The sequence below is a fragment of the Colossoma macropomum genome, unplaced genomic scaffold, assembly GCF_904425465.1.
Source record: "Colossoma macropomum unplaced genomic scaffold, Colossoma_macropomum, whole genome shotgun sequence".
Classification (NCBI taxonomy): domain Eukaryota; kingdom Metazoa; phylum Chordata; class Actinopteri; order Characiformes; family Serrasalmidae; genus Colossoma; species Colossoma macropomum.
In genome coordinates this window covers 20,125,843-20,145,584 of record NW_023494809.1, presented here as the reverse complement: position 1 = coordinate 20,145,584, position 19,742 = coordinate 20,125,843, and the positions used below count along the sequence as shown (strand labels likewise).

At 38.0% G+C, this 19,742-nt stretch overlaps 1 protein-coding gene across 1 annotated transcript in view; it reads left to right on the top strand.

Annotated features, from left to right (window-relative positions):
• The window catches only part of dlec1 (DLEC1 cilia and flagella associated protein), a 37,060-nt gene continuing 17,318 nt past the window's right edge, over nt 1-19,742 (top strand). Inside the window, exons 1-23 of the mRNA XM_036558012.1 lie at nt 1-245; nt 1,542-1,682; nt 1,877-2,033; nt 2,225-2,335; nt 2,901-3,094; nt 3,416-3,642; nt 5,745-5,832; nt 6,667-6,754; nt 7,264-7,437; nt 8,319-8,455; nt 9,150-9,242; nt 9,542-9,632; nt 10,683-10,845; nt 11,511-11,703; nt 12,493-12,566; nt 12,698-12,860; nt 12,969-13,062; nt 14,033-14,163; nt 14,655-14,813; nt 16,207-16,337; nt 16,783-16,936; nt 17,931-18,041; nt 18,473-18,594. Coding sequence (XP_036413905.1) covers nt 162-245; nt 1,542-1,682; nt 1,877-2,033; nt 2,225-2,335; nt 2,901-3,094; nt 3,416-3,642; nt 5,745-5,832; nt 6,667-6,754; nt 7,264-7,437; nt 8,319-8,455; nt 9,150-9,242; nt 9,542-9,632; nt 10,683-10,845; nt 11,511-11,703; nt 12,493-12,566; nt 12,698-12,860; nt 12,969-13,062; nt 14,033-14,163; nt 14,655-14,813; nt 16,207-16,337; nt 16,783-16,936; nt 17,931-18,041; nt 18,473-18,594 — 3,080 coding nt within the window. The 5' untranslated portion in view covers nt 1-161. The remainder of the gene's footprint in view (nt 246-1,541; nt 1,683-1,876; nt 2,034-2,224; nt 2,336-2,900; nt 3,095-3,415; nt 3,643-5,744; nt 5,833-6,666; nt 6,755-7,263; nt 7,438-8,318; nt 8,456-9,149; nt 9,243-9,541; nt 9,633-10,682; nt 10,846-11,510; nt 11,704-12,492; nt 12,567-12,697; nt 12,861-12,968; nt 13,063-14,032; nt 14,164-14,654; nt 14,814-16,206; nt 16,338-16,782; nt 16,937-17,930; nt 18,042-18,472; nt 18,595-19,742) is intronic.

The following is a 19,742-nucleotide window of genomic DNA, read 5'->3' as shown; positions in this document are numbered from 1 at the left end:
TGGAGGCCGGTTAAAAACATGTCAGGCAGAATTTAAAGAGTGATACTTTCTCGGAATTGAAATATTGAATGAAATATTTAGACTTGTTATCTAGCTGTGTCAAGCCGATTACACAGCCGATTAGCTACCTAGGTTGCTGGTTGTGTAATTGAACTGCAAAAATGCAGGAGGAATGTGAGAAAAAGTCTCCAACTGGCATCGAGCCCTGCATGAACAGACACAAACCAGCATCAGAGAAAACACAGGTGGGGACTGAATATCTTGTTGTATAGTGAATATACTGATTTTATACTTAAAGAGAATGAAAACTAGCTAAATAACAGTTTGTTACACAGTCGCTGCTTAAATAAGACACCTGAACTTTTTAGTAACAATAAATACGCAACTTCGTTTGCTAAGTTGTAGTTTCGAAAAAGAGGCATTTGAAAGCCGTTAGATCTCAGTATGCGTCGCACAAAACTACAACTACCATGAGTCATTGCGTGCTACAGGCTAGCGTACGGCACAACAGCTAGAAAGGGAGAATTTTACATCTAAGAAAAATTAGGTTTACTCTAAAAATATGTATTTTTGTAAGTGTTTTTGTAAGCATTTTGTGACAATGTAAATGCCGGCTTTATATGTAGAAAGCGTAAAGCGGTAGCAGTAGCTGCCAAACTCTGTGCCAAACGTACTGTTCTGTCAAGTGGCTCTGAGGAGGAGGATCATTCTGGGCTATTGTGAAACTGAGCAAGAGACATTTGTATGGCCCAGTGGGATTTAAAGGGGAATTCCATCGTTATTTATAAATTTCTCCAAAAGTCAATGGTTAAGATACAGTCATTCAGAGTGGATTGATATGAAATGCTATGTTCTAAAGAAATTTGCAGAGTCAGAATTGTTCACAGTGGTGGTGATAGGAACCAGACGTCTGAAGAAATGAAAAGCCTCTGAAGGTACATCGCAAAACGTTTTTACATTAAATTGTCATGAATATACTGCCTGATGCCCAAGACATTGTTCTATGATAGTTTTGTGCTACAGTGTACTTTTAAAATACATTATTGGTGGAGAGATACATGTAGGATGTAATAAGGCAAAGTAGTCCCCAGTTAAACTTTTTTCAAATTTTTCACTATTTTACCATTGTCAACATTACATAAACATTTAGGATACATTTGTAGGTTCCCTGATGGTTTTGAATAGCAGATAAAATGGAAATATTTGGGTTGTAGACATTGTTAACCCCGGTACCTGTCACCACCACTGTAAAGAAATCTGAGTCTGCACGTTTCTCTACAATGAACCATTTCACATCAAACCACTCTGAATGACTTTATTTACATCTCAACGATTGATTTATGCATACATTTTGAAAAATCAGAAGAATTCCCCTTTAACCTTTAAAGTCAGGCAGAAAATTCTGTATATAGGAGCAAATATCCTTTTCTGTATAGTATTTTTCAGAATGTTTTAGCTGAAAAGTTTGTTTTTTTTCATTTGATTGCCTTAATTGTGCAGTTATGTGTCTTATTAATTATGACCAGTTGTGTATTTGACAGGACATTTCTCATTTACTCGCAAGTATATTCAGAGATCTGTACACCACAGAGGTGATTGGAAAAGACACTGTGACCAGTCTAACCAAGTCACGGAGGGGAGGCAACAGCTACCATGACAAATACGTGGAGGAGCTTCAGCAGGTGCCACTTTAACCTACACCTGGTCATATTTGTTTAAGGAAAAGAGTTTCATTCTCTACACAGATTTCAATGGTTCCTTGCAGTCACACTCACTTAAAGCAGAGGTTTTATTCCAGCTGTTTTGAGTTGTATTTGAGATGATGTCAGGTGATCTTCACTCAGATCTTTGCACTGAAAGTGGGTTTCACATCCAGGTTCATTTGGAGTACAGCAGGCGGATGAGGGATGCTGATATGTTGGAGAAGCACATCATTCAGGCCCGGCTGCAGGCCAGCGCCACAGAGGAGCGAGCTCAGGCTGAGATCCTGGATGAGGTGGGAGAAGCCTATCATGAGCTCGGCCTACCTCCAGGTACCTGTTATGAGATATAAGTTTTATCTCTTGGGTTTCAATAGTTTTATCATATTTCTCTCATGATTACACATTTCGCTTACTTGTCCTTTCAAATGTAATATTATTACTATATGTACGATGTCATCATTTTTTTAATAATTGTCTTTCTATTCATCAATCTGTATTTTTTTCTATTTGTGTCTTATTAGCTAAGTCCACCTTTATGTGGTGCGTGGACAACGAGCTTCTCAAGAGTAACAACTTGATTTGTCCTCAGGACTGCAGAACAGAACAAGTCCCACTTATCAAAGCCCCACGAGGTAATGCTACAAACAGGCCACATGTACATGAATGTGCTGTGTGTTTGCTCTTTACGTTTGCGAGTGTCACTTGGATGCCAAGTAGGGCACCCGTTGTTTGTCATACCTTTGTTTGTGACTTTGGTGTTTGTTTCTCTATTTCATATTTAGAACGTTTGTCTTGCAGTATTGCAGTTTAAGCCACATAAGCCATAAGCTGCAATACATGTCATCAGCAAATGCCTTTAAATGTACACTATGTAAGATTTTTTGTTGAACTATCAGGATAAAAAAACATGCTAAAATCACAGTGTGTTTGTGATACTGCGAGTCTCCCTGTAAAGCCTCATAATTTAAAAGTCAGAGGCATCGGGTCGGATTTCAGCGGAGTTATTTGGACCACGTTGTATATCTTTACGTATTAATAGTGGCATTAAATTATTTGGACATCTGGTTCCTGTTACCACCACTGTGAACAAAACTCTCACCAAACCACACTAAAGGACTTTGTTTACATCTTAACCATTTATAATTAAGCAGAAATTTCAAAAACCAATAGAGTTCTCCCTTCACTCCTTTTTTATAGGCAAATCTAATCCTGGTTTTGCTCAGCCGACTGTTTCTTACAACAAGCGTGTGTGCAAGGGACCACAGGACGATGACTACACAGTGATTCCTTTGCCGGAACTGACCGCGCAGAGCCTCCTGAAGGGGTCAGAAGAGACGCTAACGCTGCCCTCCTCGCAGGAGGCCAGCGACACCAGGAGTAGTCACTCAGAGGTCAGTCTGTTTGGGTCAGCATAGGATTCTTATTTCTCTTGTTCTGTCATTATATGGATTTTTTCCCCCCACATTTTTAAGGTCACAGTAATTAACTATTTTCCTCTTTAGTCCTTTGAGTAATAATTTTCTAAAAGCTAAAAAAAATACATTCATTTTCTTTATAGAAACATTTCTCTTTGGACCTTAAAGTCCTTTTTGGGTTTGTTATATTGTTATATTACACTATTGGGTTTATAAACAAGATAAATACATTATGTGTACCATTAAATTACTGAATGTACATTTTGATACTTTTTCATCTTTTTTTGTTCATCTCAGAGGGGGTCCAGGGTGGGTAAACCTTCACTGATGTTGAAACAGAGTGTTCAGAGTCAGATGGAGGAGTGGACAGCCCTGCAGAAATTCAAGAAATGCCAGAACTTCCTTCGCAACCCTCATTTCCAGCCACTGAGTGAGCGGTCTGGAGGCAAATCTCTCATCATGTCGAGGAAGAAGGTGAAGAGTACAGCAAAGGGTGTGAAAGAGAGGAAGACCTACAGCTGGTGGTGAGGATGAGCTTAGAATGCTTTTTAATGACCATACTTAATTCCTACATGTCTATTTTGCTTTAGTGGTCATATTAGTCTCTTATACACTGCTGTGAAAAAGTATTTTCTTCTATTTTTGTGTGTGTCACAATTAATTGTTTCAAATCCTCAAACTAAATTTAAGACAAAGACAGCATGAGTAAACACAAAATACATTTTTAAACTATTTTTTCATTTATTGAAGGAAAAAAAGCTATCCAGCACCAACTGACACTGTGTGAACTAGTTACTCAGTCATAATTAGGATCAGTTAAACTAGACACAGGTCTGATTACTGTCAGCCCTGCTGAATCTAAACATCCCTTAAATAGAACCTTTCCAGCAATGCAAATTAGGCCAAAAGGCCTCAACAAGTAGCACAATGTGCCACGATCAAAAGAAATTCACAGGGACTCCTTATTCTGTAAGAGGATCTGAAACCATTTAGTGTGACAAATAAGCAAACATAGAGGAACTGCAAGTGTTAAAGTGTCAGTTTTAATTTGAGGGCATTTGCATATATATTGGGGGGCCATGTAGGAATCACAGAACATAGATTCATATATGAGCCACTCAAAAAGCAAGGAAAAAACAAGCAAACAAACAAAATGTGTGTAATTAACCAGGTTTATTTACAAATGACACTCTGATTGCAGTCTCTAATATTAATATTTCTACTGAAATGTTTTTTTGGAGAAATATCATGGCTACGTTTGCCCTGCCCAACACAAGGCTACTGCCTTATTGTCATACTCCTCACATATTTTTCTCCACTTCTTATGGAGGTCCAGATCCAAAAGTATTGCATTTGATCTCTATAAACAGCATCTGAGCATGAATAATTTCCTGTAGAAGTGTAAAGTTTACTTAGGAATGCACCTTTGTGGGTATAACAAACATAATTGGAAATACAATCTCTTCTATACTACGCCCTGTATTGTTCTCTGCACTGTGTACAAATGCATTATGTATTATTGATTTATTCTGAGGTGCTCCGGAAGCTCAAAGTATAATCAGGCCGTGGCAGTCATGGCAAACAATTAGGAGAAAGTACTCAGTTTGCAGATTAACAATAATATACACATACATATTTATGCTGTTTAAATGTAAAGTGAAAATAATAAAAACGCACTTTCGACATGGAACAAACTTAAAAATGCCTTCTGCAAATTTTAATACACAGCTTCTATTTATTTACTGAGCTGAACATATTGGAAAAAATAGCTTTTGAAAAAATAGCTTTTGCACAGCCCACATTTTATTTTTCCCAATTTGTTAAATTCATCGAGTAAACAGTAATTTTTTAAATAAAATGTGCAGAAGTGTGTTCTCTGTAGAGGATGTGTTAACTTATTTTCACTCAAAAAAAATCAACAAAACCTTTCATTTGACCACAGGTGCCCAAACTTCTTCATACAACGGTATAGTCTTGGTCCATTTGCTATTTGATATATAAAGAATTTTTTTTTCATATAAACAAAAAAAGATTGTTTCTCTGATAAAACAAATCGATAATCAGCGTTTGCACACTGATGTGAATGGCATTCTGAATGTGTGCACACTTGCTCAATCAGCATGGAGCTTCTTTTATACAGTGATAGAAAACACAGTAGCACAGAAAGCTCCAATTCCACATGCTGATCCATTTTACTGAGCAACGTGGACATGCAGTTAATCACACTACTTTGAATTATTTTTTAAGGTAACACAAAAAGACAGTGTAGATATAGAGTTCAGCCCTTTTTCAGTATTTGACAAGATGCATTTTTGACTTCTTTAATAGGTTTAATTCGGTCTGCATTCACTTGGGTAATTGCTTTGTAAGTGCCTAATTCTCCAGCGATGCCAAACTGTTGATTTAAAAACCCAGGATGATTGACTCAAAACAGTTTGTTTTTTGTTGGTCTTGTGGGATTTTGTTTGTATGGCCATACATGATGAACACGCTCTGTAGAAGCAGCTCTGTTTGCCTCTGCAGAACAATAAACCCCTCTGTTTCTTTATGCGGGATGTTTGTTTGCTTGACTGACAAAACTGATAACAAAAAGCAGAGCTCTAGTTTCACTCTCTGTCTCTTTCAGCAGCAGCCCTGAAGCTCCAGTGCCTGTTTTCGTAGCCAGCCCACCTATAGTGTTGTTTACTGAATACCAAGCAGGACAAGTCTATGAGGTAGATGACCTTAGTTATGATTCATTTACAGTTCGCAATTATAGTTAAGCATAACCCCTTAGAAGCCTAGTGTTATTTTTATTGTTGCTTTGGATGTATATTACATAATTATTCAAATGTAATTACATAATGACTTACTGAAGTGTAGTCAATTACATAGTCAGTTACATTTATGTTCAACTTTGCTTGTTTTAATGTTAAACAATGACACATCAGTGTTTGCACTTACAACTTGTCTGTTTCAATGTCAAATACTGACAACAACAAGGCAAAAAATGTAAAGGGCATTTGTTTCTTTCTGCAAATCAAGCCAATAACGTTACATCAAACAGAAAAATTGTTCTTGAACAGTTGGAATTTTCACTCACGCAGTCTTTCGAGGCTTTCGTGAATGCTCCTTTTATATCCAGTCACTATTAGCATCACCTGTTACCTAGTCACCTGTGGAAAGTGCCAAAACAGGTGCTTTTGATCATTCCACAAACTTCACAGTCTCTCCTCATCTTTTTGGGAATGTGTTGCAGGGATTAAATTTGGAATTAGCAAATATTTACAAAAATCAGTAGGTAAGTTGGTAAGGTAAAATATTAAGCATCCCTTTTTTGTGTTGTTTTCAGGTAAATTCCTGTAAAAGACAGTTTACAAATCACTGCCTTCTCTTCTTATTTGCATTTTATCAACTGTCCCAACTTTTTTAGAATTGGGTTTGTATGTGAAAACAAGACATTTAAAGAACATCACAATCAAGGTTTGTGTATAATAGTTTTCAAAAAAGGCTCCTTCAGGAGACGGCATAATTTTGGAACATTTCAGAACTGATTTTGTCTGATTTAGACCACTGTGGAGCTGAGGAACACAACTGCTGCCAGCCGCCACGTGCGTGTGATCCCACCCACCACGCCACACTTCTCTATTGGTCTAGGTGAGCATCCAAAAAACACATCGACCTCTCAGGAACATCAGTAAAAAAAAAAACAATTCTAATCAGCTGATTTAGATGAATTTGAAGAGAAGTAATTACTCTGTTAGGGGACATGCTGCATATTATAAGAGGTTAATAATAATTATTATTGTTAAGGATGCACAATGATATCAAAATCATATTGGTATTGGCAAATAATTGCTTAAAAATATTGGACAGATTATAATGTACAGTCGTATGCAAAAAGTCGAACACCGTGTCAAATTACATGCTTTGTTGATTTTCTAAGTGCAAATAAGTCAACACATTCTCTATAGAAAACATAGCTAAATTAATATGCAGTCATTTTAGCTCATCTATTTCAGCTCATGGCTTATAACAGTTTTTAAAGTAAACTCTTTAGTCACTTCCACTATTCCTCCAACTGTGCTGCCAATGGCTGCGAAACCACTCATAGAAAACCTGAACATGTACTGCTGTGTGGTCCAGTAACAGACGTGTGTCCACAGGCCGATTCCCTGGTGAGGGTGGGGTTGTCGCTCCTGGTATGAGTTGCCAGTATACAGTGCGGTTTGCCCCAGACTGCCTGGCAGATTATGAGGACTTTCTGTTGGTGGAAACTCAGTCCCCTTATCCCCTCATTGTACCTCTGGAGGCCCACAGACCCCCACCAATACTCACATGTAAGTCAGTTTATTCAGTCCCAGAACATCTCATGCCATTCACCCTGAAAAATGGCGTTAATGAACAGCACTTCAATACACTTTGAATTGAACAAACTGAATTGAACTAAATGCAAATTTATAGCGTTTGTCTAGTTTTTAAAGCTAATTATGTTGCATTCAGATCAAAAGCCATAGTATATCTCTGTCACAGGCTGTGTAATTAGAACTGATGCCAATTCATACTGATATGCTGTCTCTAATTAGGACACATTTTTGTTTTAAAATCCGAACGCACTGTAAAACGTATTGTCCTTAACTGGACACATACATTATATGTCCAAATGTAGACACCTGCTCCTCCAACTTTTCCTCTGAAATTAAGGGTGTTAATAGGGAGTTCCTCCCCAGTTTGCTACAGAGACATCCTATACTCTTGTCTACACTAAATTGGAACATTGCTGTGAGGATTTGATTGCAGCCACGAGAGCATTAGGGAGGTCAAGCATGATTAGCATTGGTAGGTATTGATTGAAGCTCCATTACTCCAGAGAACACAGTTCCACTGCTCCACAGACCAGTGCTGGGGGGCGGCATCCTGTAACCAACACTTGGCGTTGGCCGTGATGACCTTAGGCTTATGTGGAGCTGCTTCAGAGTGCCGCATGCTAGTAATTAATACCTCTCTATATCGATTATATAAACTGTGTGTGCAACTGAATACCTGTGTCAGCAATGAGTGCACCCTAAAGTAGCTGAATTCACTAACTAGAAGGGGTGTCTAGATGTTTTGGACATGTAGTATAGCTTGGATAACATATTATGTGTTGTTTTTAAGACAGCTGTTTGGAAAGTATTGTTTAATTCATGTGCTTTGTCTGTGACTTGTCCCGGCTACACAGTGCCTGCTGTTCTGGACTTCGGCTACTGCCTAGCGGGAGGGGTAAAGTTCATGGAAGTTCTGTGCCGTAACGATGGACAGAGTCCTGGAACTTTCTGTATTATGCCCAAGAAACAGTGGCCTGCCTCCAGCCTCAGGGTAAACTAGCATACAGAAGGGATAAGAGCCTGCAATAAAGCCAACAATACAGCACCAACCTAGGATAATAGGTCTATTGCTGATGTTTTATTGTGTCCTTGTTGCTGTTTTTAAAGATCCTTTGTACTGAAAATGGCAACTCTTTTGCATCTGTGACATGGCTAAATATATAAATGTTTTATATGTAACCATTAGATACATCAGTATAAATATATTAATGTGTTCTAATAGGCTATTATATTAACTACAGTACTATTAGCCAGAGCTGGGTGATGTGACAAAAATTGTAATATCACAATACTTCAAGAAGTTTTCACAATACACGACAAGTATGAAATCATGATATTTATGACAAGTCATGATATTTATACTCTGACATCTAATAAGCTGGAACATGCAAAGTAGTGCCACCTTTAAAAAAAATACTAAAAGCTACGAATACAATTATTTCTATCTAACATTGGACACTGTACTGTGCTAAATCCAATAACACAGGACTAATTATGCTCTCTTTGTAATCAAACATGCAGTTGAAATGGGCTTATAAGTACTGACAATATCCACGATATGATCAGAAAGGTATACTGTGACATATTGTTACGTAATTGATCAATGATATTGATAAATATTGTTATATTGCCCAGCTCTATCAATCGTCCATCATGTTACATATTCACCCTGTGCCTTGCTTCAGTCTGCAGTGAAGGCCAGCTTTACAGAACATCCTCCGTTCGGAGTCAGTCCCTCTCTGTTCGCCTTGCTGCCTGGCCAGGCCGTGGTCATGGAGGTAAGCGCTAATCGGTCTGGTGGAGTTTTAGCAAAACATCACCACTATCTAACAACAAGATGTGACTTTGTCTGAGACAAAATGACTTACTACTTTGTGGTTTCTACAAAGCAAAAATCTTTGCAGAATATAGAAACTTGCATAGAGATAAATGATATTCATTGTAAAGTATGAGTTTTGTTTTGATTGCCAAAAGTAGAAAGTAGATTTTAGATTACTTAGTTTTTAATTGTTTTACATTATGGTATGAGCTTGTGCTTGGCTTTCTCTCACTTTCTCTCACTTGTTCCACTGGTCAGGTCGTTTTCTTCCCCACTGCTGCTGAAGTCTGCGCTCAAAGCTTCACTATTGTCTGTGACAACTGTCAAGTGAAGGATTTCACCATACAAGGTAACGGTTTGAACAGTTGTTGTGTGAAATTAATTAGAACTATGACGCACTTGTGTGTTATTTGTGTTGTAATTGTAATTGTAAGCAAAAAGACACTCTAGTCCTGTTTTGGCACACTTTTCATGGCAGATTGTTGGACAGTTATGTAGGCCTTTATAGGTTGAAATGAGTAGGCCTGGGCAAAGTTCGTGTAAGTGGATATGGTTGATAATTGACAAGTAGTCCACTGATGATGCTTGAAAGGCAGTAATTGCCCCACACTTCTTTCTACTTAATAAATAGTGAGAGAGACAGAGAGAGCTTTGTCAAGAAGCTGCCTGTCAATTCTCTCTGCTAAACACTAATTCTAGCTTTACCTACTGCGCGGCTCTTCACCTTCTACTTGTTTTACCTTATGTTAAATTTAGCTTGAGTGTGTGGAAGCAAAAGTAAATGCAGATGGGCTTTGGAACTTCAGTGTGACCCACTGCAGTAAAACCACTAAGCTAAACTGAGTTTAGAAGTAAAGACAGTACCTCAGTGCATTATGAACCCACACCAGAAGAAGCTCATGAATGCACATGTTAGCAGTGAAAACTATTAAAATGACATGTGAAGTAGTTTTCAAAAGATGTTGGGTTACTCAGTATTATATTATTCAATATATGATTTTTATTAAAGATTAAAAGAGGGGGCGTGTTTCGGGGGAATGAATGCGCAAGATTGGGTTTGGAGAGTTGTTCCATCGGCAGCAAACAACTCTCCTCTTGAAGGTGCAAACACCTACCCCACAGCGAGGTGGAAGCCAAAGACCTGGCAGGAATTTTGGGGTGGCATCTGGGTTGGCCAGTCAGATTTCAGGGAGGGCCTTGGCCATGTCGGCCACCCCTTTAGAACCGTGCATGTTGCCCAGGCCTATAACTGAGTATGCAAAACTATTCAGTGCAGAGGGCCTCAGGTCTGGAGTTGGGAAACACTTGTTTGAACACTTTCAAGGAACTTTATTGATGTAGCTCACTCTGATTGTGCTTCTTACTAAAACCCTTGCTTGTGTTAACTGCACCATGGCAGGCACTGGTCAGCTGGTCATGCTTGAGCTGGTGGCGGTGGAAGGTGGCGAAGATTTCCCAGAGCTCGGTGAATTACGTGACCTGACCGCTGATCATTTTGTGCGATTTGATCCGGTTAACCTGAACTCCATCTTGCAGAAGAAACTGATCATTAAGAACAATACGTAAGATCACTTCTCTTACCTGCTGTTCATCCTTAATCCATAAATGCAGAGGAAAGAAAAGTGGCTATTTTTGCCTTTCCTGCCTTCTCTATTCAAAGCATGATTGTTGTCTTATGTATTTTGATATGTAAAATCTTTATTGTTATTCTGATGAAACAAACCAATAATTTTCCTAGTGTTTCCATAGCAATCTGAATGTGTGTACATACATGTTTGCTCAGAAATAAAAGGCAGTGTGAGCTTCCTTTATACAGTGATAGGAAACATAGCAGTATGCAGTAAGCTACAATTCAGCATGCCGGTCCATTTTACTATGACCAACGTGGGCATGCATGCATACCAGCTACTCTGGGGGGAGATTTTAATGAGTTAAAAGGGAAGAACATAAATGTTCTGAATGGATCACAAACAACATGTTAGATAAGATAAGGTTATTAACTAGGGATACAGGCCTGAGGGCCTAATTCCAGCACATTTTCTTTGTGGACTGAGTGCTCAGTGTTCTGCATGCTTACCTTGTTGTTATGATCACTGCTATCTAAATGCATTACTAACTACAACAGACCTTTGGTCATCAATAGTTCATTAATGTTCAACCTGAAAGCAGTTACATTAGGTCAGAAGTTAATGTTGGTAAGAGATATGTTTAAAATTGTGTGTAACAGCCATTTGGAGCTGCCGTTCCACTGGCAGATTATGAAGCCCAACCTGCAGGCTCTATTGCCCGGAGAGACTGCAGATCCATCCTGCATCCAGCATCACTTTGCCACAGACAATGGCTTCAGCATCAGTCCTGCCACTGGTCTGCTGGGCCCTGCACAGGAGCATGTGTTCCTGCTTACATACCAACCACAAGAGGTACACACACATACACACATACAGGGAGAAGTAGTCCAGACCTCAACATCACTGAATGTGTTTGGGATTATTTTGATGGTGATAAGCAGAAAATGCAACCAACTTCTAAGACTGAACTTTGGAGGTGTGGAACAATTTACCTGCAGATTTTCTTTGAAAAATTATTTTCTACCAAAAGGAATAAAGGCTGTAATAGAAGCAAAGAGTGCTCACACTAAATACTGAAAAATCTGATATTGTTTTTAGTTGTTAAATGTATATTTTCTACTTTTTTTCTGACACTAAAAATGAATAACTTGTACTTAGTGGCCATTTTGGCTGAAAATTAGTTAATGAAGAGTGCTCTCTGACTTTTGCCCATTACTATATGTAGGATGGTGTCTGATTTTTTATTATAGGCTTTACGTCTAAAAATCTGCCTTAGCCTGTTGTTAGATCTGAGTTTCTCAGAATCTCCACAGTAAATGCTGACAATGCCATTAGTGCATTAGACTTTTTATTGTTATCATTAACACATGTTAACTTAACATAGTGTAGTTTGCAGCCTATACAACTAGCATACATTAGCTACAACAGCTATTTCTACTACCACAGCCACAGAGCCTACAGAGCAATAAAAATGATCTGACATTTAGAATGATGTCATTATGTACATCGAGTTTATGCTACTTAAAATTTCAGCATCTCCTACTTACAAGGTCTTCCCTGTGTCCCTGTACAAATACACACACGTGGAAAAATAGAATACACTTCAGTTGTGCTTTGTATTGACTTTTCTTTGTCTCGTAGTTGAAGGATTATCACAGTGTCTGTCACTTGGTCATAAGGGAGGTCCCAGATATGCAGAAAATCAGTGAAGACAGGTAAAAATTCAAACAGAAGATTGTTAAGCTCCGTGTTAAATCAGTATTTTAGAATGATATAGTGTTTATTTTTACAAATATTCTTATCTTGAATAACTTGAGCTCTAATGAATCTCTTATATTTGTATCAGCGCATCTCAGCAGCTTGACATGTTACCCAACGTGAGTGATGCGATAGTGATGGAGATCGAGGTGAAAGGTTCCACTGAGCCATATAAGATCCTACTGGAGCCATACGCCCTGCTTATTCCAGGAGAAACATATATACACACCACTATCCACAAGAGATTCAAGGTAACATGCAAAGCTCTTTTTTGAGAAAACCTTTAATCGATTCAGTTTTCTAATGAGTCTTATCTGTGTTTATGTTTGTGTGTGTGTGTGTGTGTGTGTGTGTTTCAGATGTGGAATCACAGCAAGTCAGCAATTTGTTTTGAATGGGAGCGTATCAGTGACTGCCACATTATTGAGGTAGAGCCCTCATCAGGTGAAATAGGTACATCCTTTAATCACAGTATTAATTAAGAATGAATGAATGAAGTTTACTACTATTTCAAATCTCCAGTGATATGTGTAGTAAATATATAGTGAGTCAAATATCATAATAACACTCCAGTAAACATATACATTACGATGAATTTCACCTAAGTAATTTTTTTCCTGCGTCTTTGAGTGCAAGGAAATCCACATCAGCAATAATGCACTTATGGTTGGAGTCTTAAATTTTAAAATGGAAAATGATTTGAAATGAAATAGTTTATTGCCTAAAGGTAAGGCTCACTGTTATGTAATTTGTAATGTTAATTTAATCAGCTCATTATTCATAAAAAACTGACAAAAGTTAGTAAAGGTAGTAGGAGCAGAAGGTGGCACTTCAACTTCCAAATCCAGAGAGGTCTTTTGGGAGGGCTTATTGTTTTCAGCAGGCAAGCTGTAAAATCCTACATCATTGTTGGCTTTATGTTTGAAAGCCATGTTTGATTACAGCCCCAAACCTAACAACTTCAGGGCATTTTATTCATCTCAAAGCCTTTTGTTTACAAACATCTGGATATGTTCTTTATTGTTCATATTACCTAATAGACTGCAATTACCATAAACACTAGAACATGACCTGCGTCACAGCTCATACAACTAGGCGTGATGGTTTGGAATCAGGACTGTACAGATGACTTGGGCAGTGGGGAAATGTTTGATATTGCACACACTATGTAGTCAGAACAGCTCAGGAATAACTGAGTATGAATTATTGCTTGAGCACTTTCGACTGACAGTATAATATTGAATGCATATATACACACAAGCACATGATATTTTATCACATGCGACTGTAATCTTTTTTGTATTCGCACAGGATTAATTTCTGCTATCACCTTAAAGTGGTTAGTGGCCTTCACTGTAGACATCTTTTTTATAAAGTGATTGACCTCTTTCTTATTATTGTTTCTTAACTCGTTTTCTTGAAGAAATGAATGAGTGCTTTGATGTGGATCTGATTTTGACTGGAGGCCGACCAGGTCACTTCACCACCACACTCCAGTGCCATGTTAAGCACCATAACAGTCCTGTAGGCCTGCCCATCGAGGCCACATTTAAGGTGAGAGGAGGCTGCCTTCCATTCATATTACTTTCACTATTTAATCTGGCATGCTATGAATAACCTCTCTGGTCTACTTTTTAAATAAATGTTAATTATGCTTAACAAGTATGTCTAAATTTCTAAGTTAACCGGCTGTAAAAAGGTGAAAACATCCATTCCCCACCAAGGCTATGTAACTCCCCATTATGGCCTGACTGATATGTTTTTTTTCGGAAATAAAATAGACTAATATTAAGGGTACAGGTGGCTTATTGTGTTATTTGTCTGTTGAACACATTTAAAGCTCTTAAAGCTCTCAGTGCCATCCTGCAACTGTATATTATATATACTCTAATTGCTGTCTGGAGTGCCACACGGTCTACTACCCAGCCTGAAATATGTTGGGAAACCATATAGTTTCTCTAATACAATGTTGTGATATTAGCACAATAAAGGTGTGATAAAAGGTTTCTCTGCCCCCTTCTGTGTCTTTGTTGTTTGTCTCACAGGGGCCGCAGCTTACTCTGAGCGTGCCCAGTCTGAACCTAGGGCTGCTGCAACTGGGACAAGAGATCTGTTCCACCCTCCAAATCAGCAACAGTAGCCCATTAGAGGCTCTTTGGAGCCTGGAAGAGCTGCCTAATGACCCTGTGGTCAGCCTGGGACAGGTACATCCCCCTATCACCTCCCACTGCAGCATCAGACTGTAATGTTTCAAGCAGGGGCGTGCAGTCTTATCTACAAAAGGCCAGTGTGGTTGCAGACCTTAATTCCAACAAAGCATGAGCGCACACGATTAACTGCTTGAAATGAGTAGAATCAGGTGTGCGCCTGTTAGATTAGAATGAAAGCCTGCAGCCACGCAAGCCCACGCCAGTCGGATCAGACTGTACACCTTTTTTAAAGTCACCTCAGAAATTTGTATAACAGGTTCTTTGACAGAAGTCGTGAACTGATTAATGCATCTCAGTGAAATTCACATGTATTTAATCTATGAAAATCCTGGCTGCCTTAATAGTTTTTTGGTTTTAAGTTAACAGCATGTAACACAAAGTAACATTTACTGTTAAAATGCCCATGTCGTACATTTTTCTTGTATTATATTTTTTATTTCTTTATTTCTTTATCTGTTTATTTTTTAGGTCCACTTATAACATTTAACATTAGAATTAATCAGGCTGTTTTTGTTACTGTCCCTTTAAGACCGACATATGTACAGTGTATGACGTCCGTTCTGATTTGCTGTCCTGTACTGTGCCTCATTCAAAAGCACTCAGAGCTGAAACACTCCTTATAAAAGTACAGTGTTTGTACTATTTATGTAGTTATTTATATTTTTGAAATTATACATTTTTTTATACTATGTTTATACTTTACTTTGACTGGGGTAGATTTGTGCTGGCCACTCAAGCCACCAGGCCAATGATTCTTCTGGCTAAAAATAAACATTTGTGGCCAGAATAATAGAAAAATGCTTATCTTATATACATTGTATTTATAGCTAACAAGCATGCTTAAATACCAAAAAAGTCTTGCTTTGAAAGATACAATTTATTAACATTTTTACATTAATAAGAACATCAGCATTGTTCTGACCATGATGGTCCCCCCTGCTGAGTTGGTCCACACTCACATCATCTGGTCTGGATCATGTGTTTATCTACTGCGGTGTTGGCCTTTCAGTGTAATGGCAGCTTATTTCACGCCTTATTTTATTTACGATCTTATTTCACACAATGATATCAGCAAATTTTAGCCAATGGAACAGCATTTATGATGCCAGAAATACCAGCTCCTCAGAGGGACCACCATGGTCACCACACCATCATAGCTATCCTCGTGGTTACAGTTCACAAATTCTGACAATATCTTTGGTGAAGTTAGTTTGGTGTCCAACCAAACAACTTTGTTAAAAGGGGAAAAAGAATGCCAAAAGTGGCCACTCGGCCTCAAGCTCTGCATTATAGTGGCCAAAATGTGATATGTTGTGCCCAGGGGCACCAGGCAACAGGCATGTTTAGCCTTGTTGTTTTATCTGTATGTGTTAATCATGTGTTTTAGGTAAAGATAGAGCCGAGTGAGGGCGTGCTGCCTCCTTTGGCTTCCTGCAGTGTGGATGTATATTTCAGAGCTGTGTGCTGTCAGAGCTTCGAGAGTGTCCTACAGCTCAATGTTCCAAATGGCACCGGATGGTGAGAAATAATCTAAAAAGCTGTATGTGTTGGAAATAGCTTCAGTGTAAGGCCACATTTCAGTACTTTTTTAACATGCCCTCACCGCTTCAACTCGCCACTCAGATTTGCTTCAACTTATAGTTCTGTGCAGGAGCCATTAACACATTGTTTAAAACCATTTATCTCAGCAGTAAGCTTGTTTTTCTGATATAAACACCAAATTTTATCAAAAGAGATAGAAAAAAACATGAATACAAGAAAAAGTAACGAGAATTTATTTTCAAAATAGTAGTTGATATATTGTGAGCTAGTTTGAAGAACAAAATTTTGTTCCAGATGTTTCCTGGATGCCTCCAGACATCTTATGGATTTGTTCAAATCTATCACCAGCATACTTGATTCAACATAATGAAGGACCGATTAGTCGTTAAATGTTTTCGTGTCTGTGTTTTTGTTTTCTCAGTCACCTGTGTGTACGAGCAGATGTTCAGTCTCCTCAGGTGTGCTTGCTGAGCTGTGAGCTGCTGCTGACTGATCTGTATGTAGGAGTTCCTCAGAGTGGCAAAGCTACCCTCTTTAACCAAACTCTACTGCCAGCACACTTCATATGGAGCAAGGTAGGACAAAAAGACCTACTGCAGTGCTCCTATGGACTGCTTATGTAGTAAACTTAACCAGAGAAAACACTAAAAGAAGTTATTAACTGTGTTCACTGAAATTGGGAGTAATTAAATGAAAATGCTTTAAAAAATTACCAATTTTTGCTACCCAGAGGCTGGTTTCCCTCAAACTGACTTTTAGCCAAAAAAAATGTTTACGTAATAACATCCTGCAAAAATTTCTTGTTGCATTTGTTTTGCTTTATTGATTAAAAAAATTGACGTTTCCATCTCTGTTTTCATGCATGTCACAGTTTCTGTACCTTTGGTTTCCCTGACTTCCCTATGACCTACTGCAAATTTTATTTTACTTATTAATATTATTTTCTTTATGTAAGAGATCACTTTTCTCTGCCATTATATATCTGTTTGTTAGAGGTATGTGAGGGATCTGCCAGATGATACACGTAACACATAATTTGTGCATAAATGCTTTACTTTTCAGAGAAAAACATGTCAGTTTTTGTTTAATTCCATAATTAGTTACATAGTAATTTGCATAGTAAATTATTTTTACATTCAGTCCACATTCTGAACAGGTTTGAGTCTGCATTTCTGACTTCTGATTAATTCAATATCAAAAAATAACAATAACATGGCAAAAATATAAAGAATGTTTTTTACTTTTCATTAAACAAGACAATATGCACAACAATGGCTTTTCACTTTCAAAGCATATTAAAAGATCTCCTCTTCCACAAATTTAGTGTCAACCCAAAGTCATACAGCCAGTGAAGTTCAAGAGTTGTACTGAATTATAAACTTACTGTTTTCATGAGCTCACATATTATCATTTTTCTGCTCCTGGACCGCACTTACTGGATTGTTTTGGAACATCTAACAATACTACATGTCATATGGTTTATAGTGCCACAGTGTGGTAGATTAATAGTGCTATGTCAGTGACATCTCCTTGCTTGTGTGTGTCTTCCTCCTCCTGGCTGTCTCTCAGCTCCAGGGTCCACAGGCTCATCTCTGCTCTGCCAGCTTCTCTCCATCCTCTGGCACTGTGGAGCCTCACACACAGATGGAGATCAGTGTATCCTTTACCACACACACTGATGCAAGTATCTGTGGCATGCACAACACAGCACATAGTCAAACACAATCCTGATTGTTATTTTTAGGTGTACAGTCATATGTAAATCTTTGGATGTTGGTCAAGTGACATGTTTTGTTGATTCTAAGTGAAAATACGTTCTACATTCTACAGTACAGAAACTAAATATGATTATTTCTCTTGTTCACAGGTCACATTTTATGTTTTTTTTTACAGTATGTTAAATTTAGCAAATAAACAGTAATTGTACATTACAGTGTGCAGAAGTGTGTTCTCTGTAGAGGCTGTGTTAACTTAGTTTAACTGAGAAAATCGACAAAACATATCATTTGCAAGGGTTTGCAAAAAAAAAACATTTGCAACTTTTGCAAACGACTGTATCTTGAAGTTCTTTCACAGTCCATGCTAATGTGTGTCTGTGGGTGTGCATACAGGAGGAGCTGGCTGAAGTAGCAGCTGTCTGTGAGGTGGAGGGAATGGACAAGCTTCTAGTGCTGGGATTCTTTGGCAAAGCGAAGCGTCTGAGTGTGTCTTACTCTTTACCTAATACTGACTGGTACGCTCTTATTTTCCTTTCAATGTCTAGAGCGTGCAGAGTTTTAAAGGACCCATATAACAGTAATTAGGGATTCATCTGCACCGCTCTTTTCAGACCAAGTGCGAGTATGAGTACATGCTTTCTGGCACTTGCCGATACCGATACCATAATGAGTAACCTACTTAATTAATTAAGCAGTTGTAAGTGTAGTTGTGGGTCTGTTACATGTATTACATAATCACCTAATCGCAATTATTTGAAATGATTGCAGTTATTTGAGATGATTACAATTATTTAAGCTGATTGCAATCATTTTCCGCAGTCTTTGGATTCCAGTCATTTTATAACGAACAGAATCGAATTGGGTGGGTTGAGGCAAATAAATGTAAATAAATGAAAGCAGTAACTGCATTTATGGAGACATCGTACGGCTTATGAAAACAAAAAATACGGTCTTTTATCTTGGTGCTCTAACATGTTTAGAGGGCAGCACATTTTAGCTATGTAGCTAATTCCAATCATTTTAGCATGTATGCAGGCAGAATGACTTTTGTTTTTTTTTTTTGCATAAATTTTCACGTTTAGAGCATTTAGCTTTGCTTGACACATAATTCTGTTTAACTTTGGACATTTGTGTAAGTGTGTGTGTATTGATTTGACAGTACAACCAGTCTTAGCTCCTTAGTAAGCATTACTCCTTAGTAAGGCCACTTTAGGCTTGTGTTTTAATAGCTGCAAACAATGAATAAGAAATCGCAATTTATATTTGCAATTAATTGTCAGCTAACAGGTAAATTGTTAAATCTAGCTGATTTTAAGTGAAGTGGTATCTGGTGTTGGGATCAGTGCATTTGTTACAGGTGCAAGTAAATGAGCTGTGTCGGATGGCTATCCGATACCATATCGGTATTATTGCATCCCTAACAATAATAATAATAATAAGCTTTATATTGTATAGCACCTTTCATACATACAATATGCTCAAGGTGCTTCACAGACAAAAACAATAAATATGATCTAAAAATAAAATCATTCAAAAAAGAGTAACATTGGTGATGTTTTAAAAAGTAACTCAGAAAGTGCACCCAGATTCCTCACTGTTTAGATTTTAAAAATCATTACCATTTAAGAATCGTATTGATGCCAAGATACTCTGGGAAACCCAG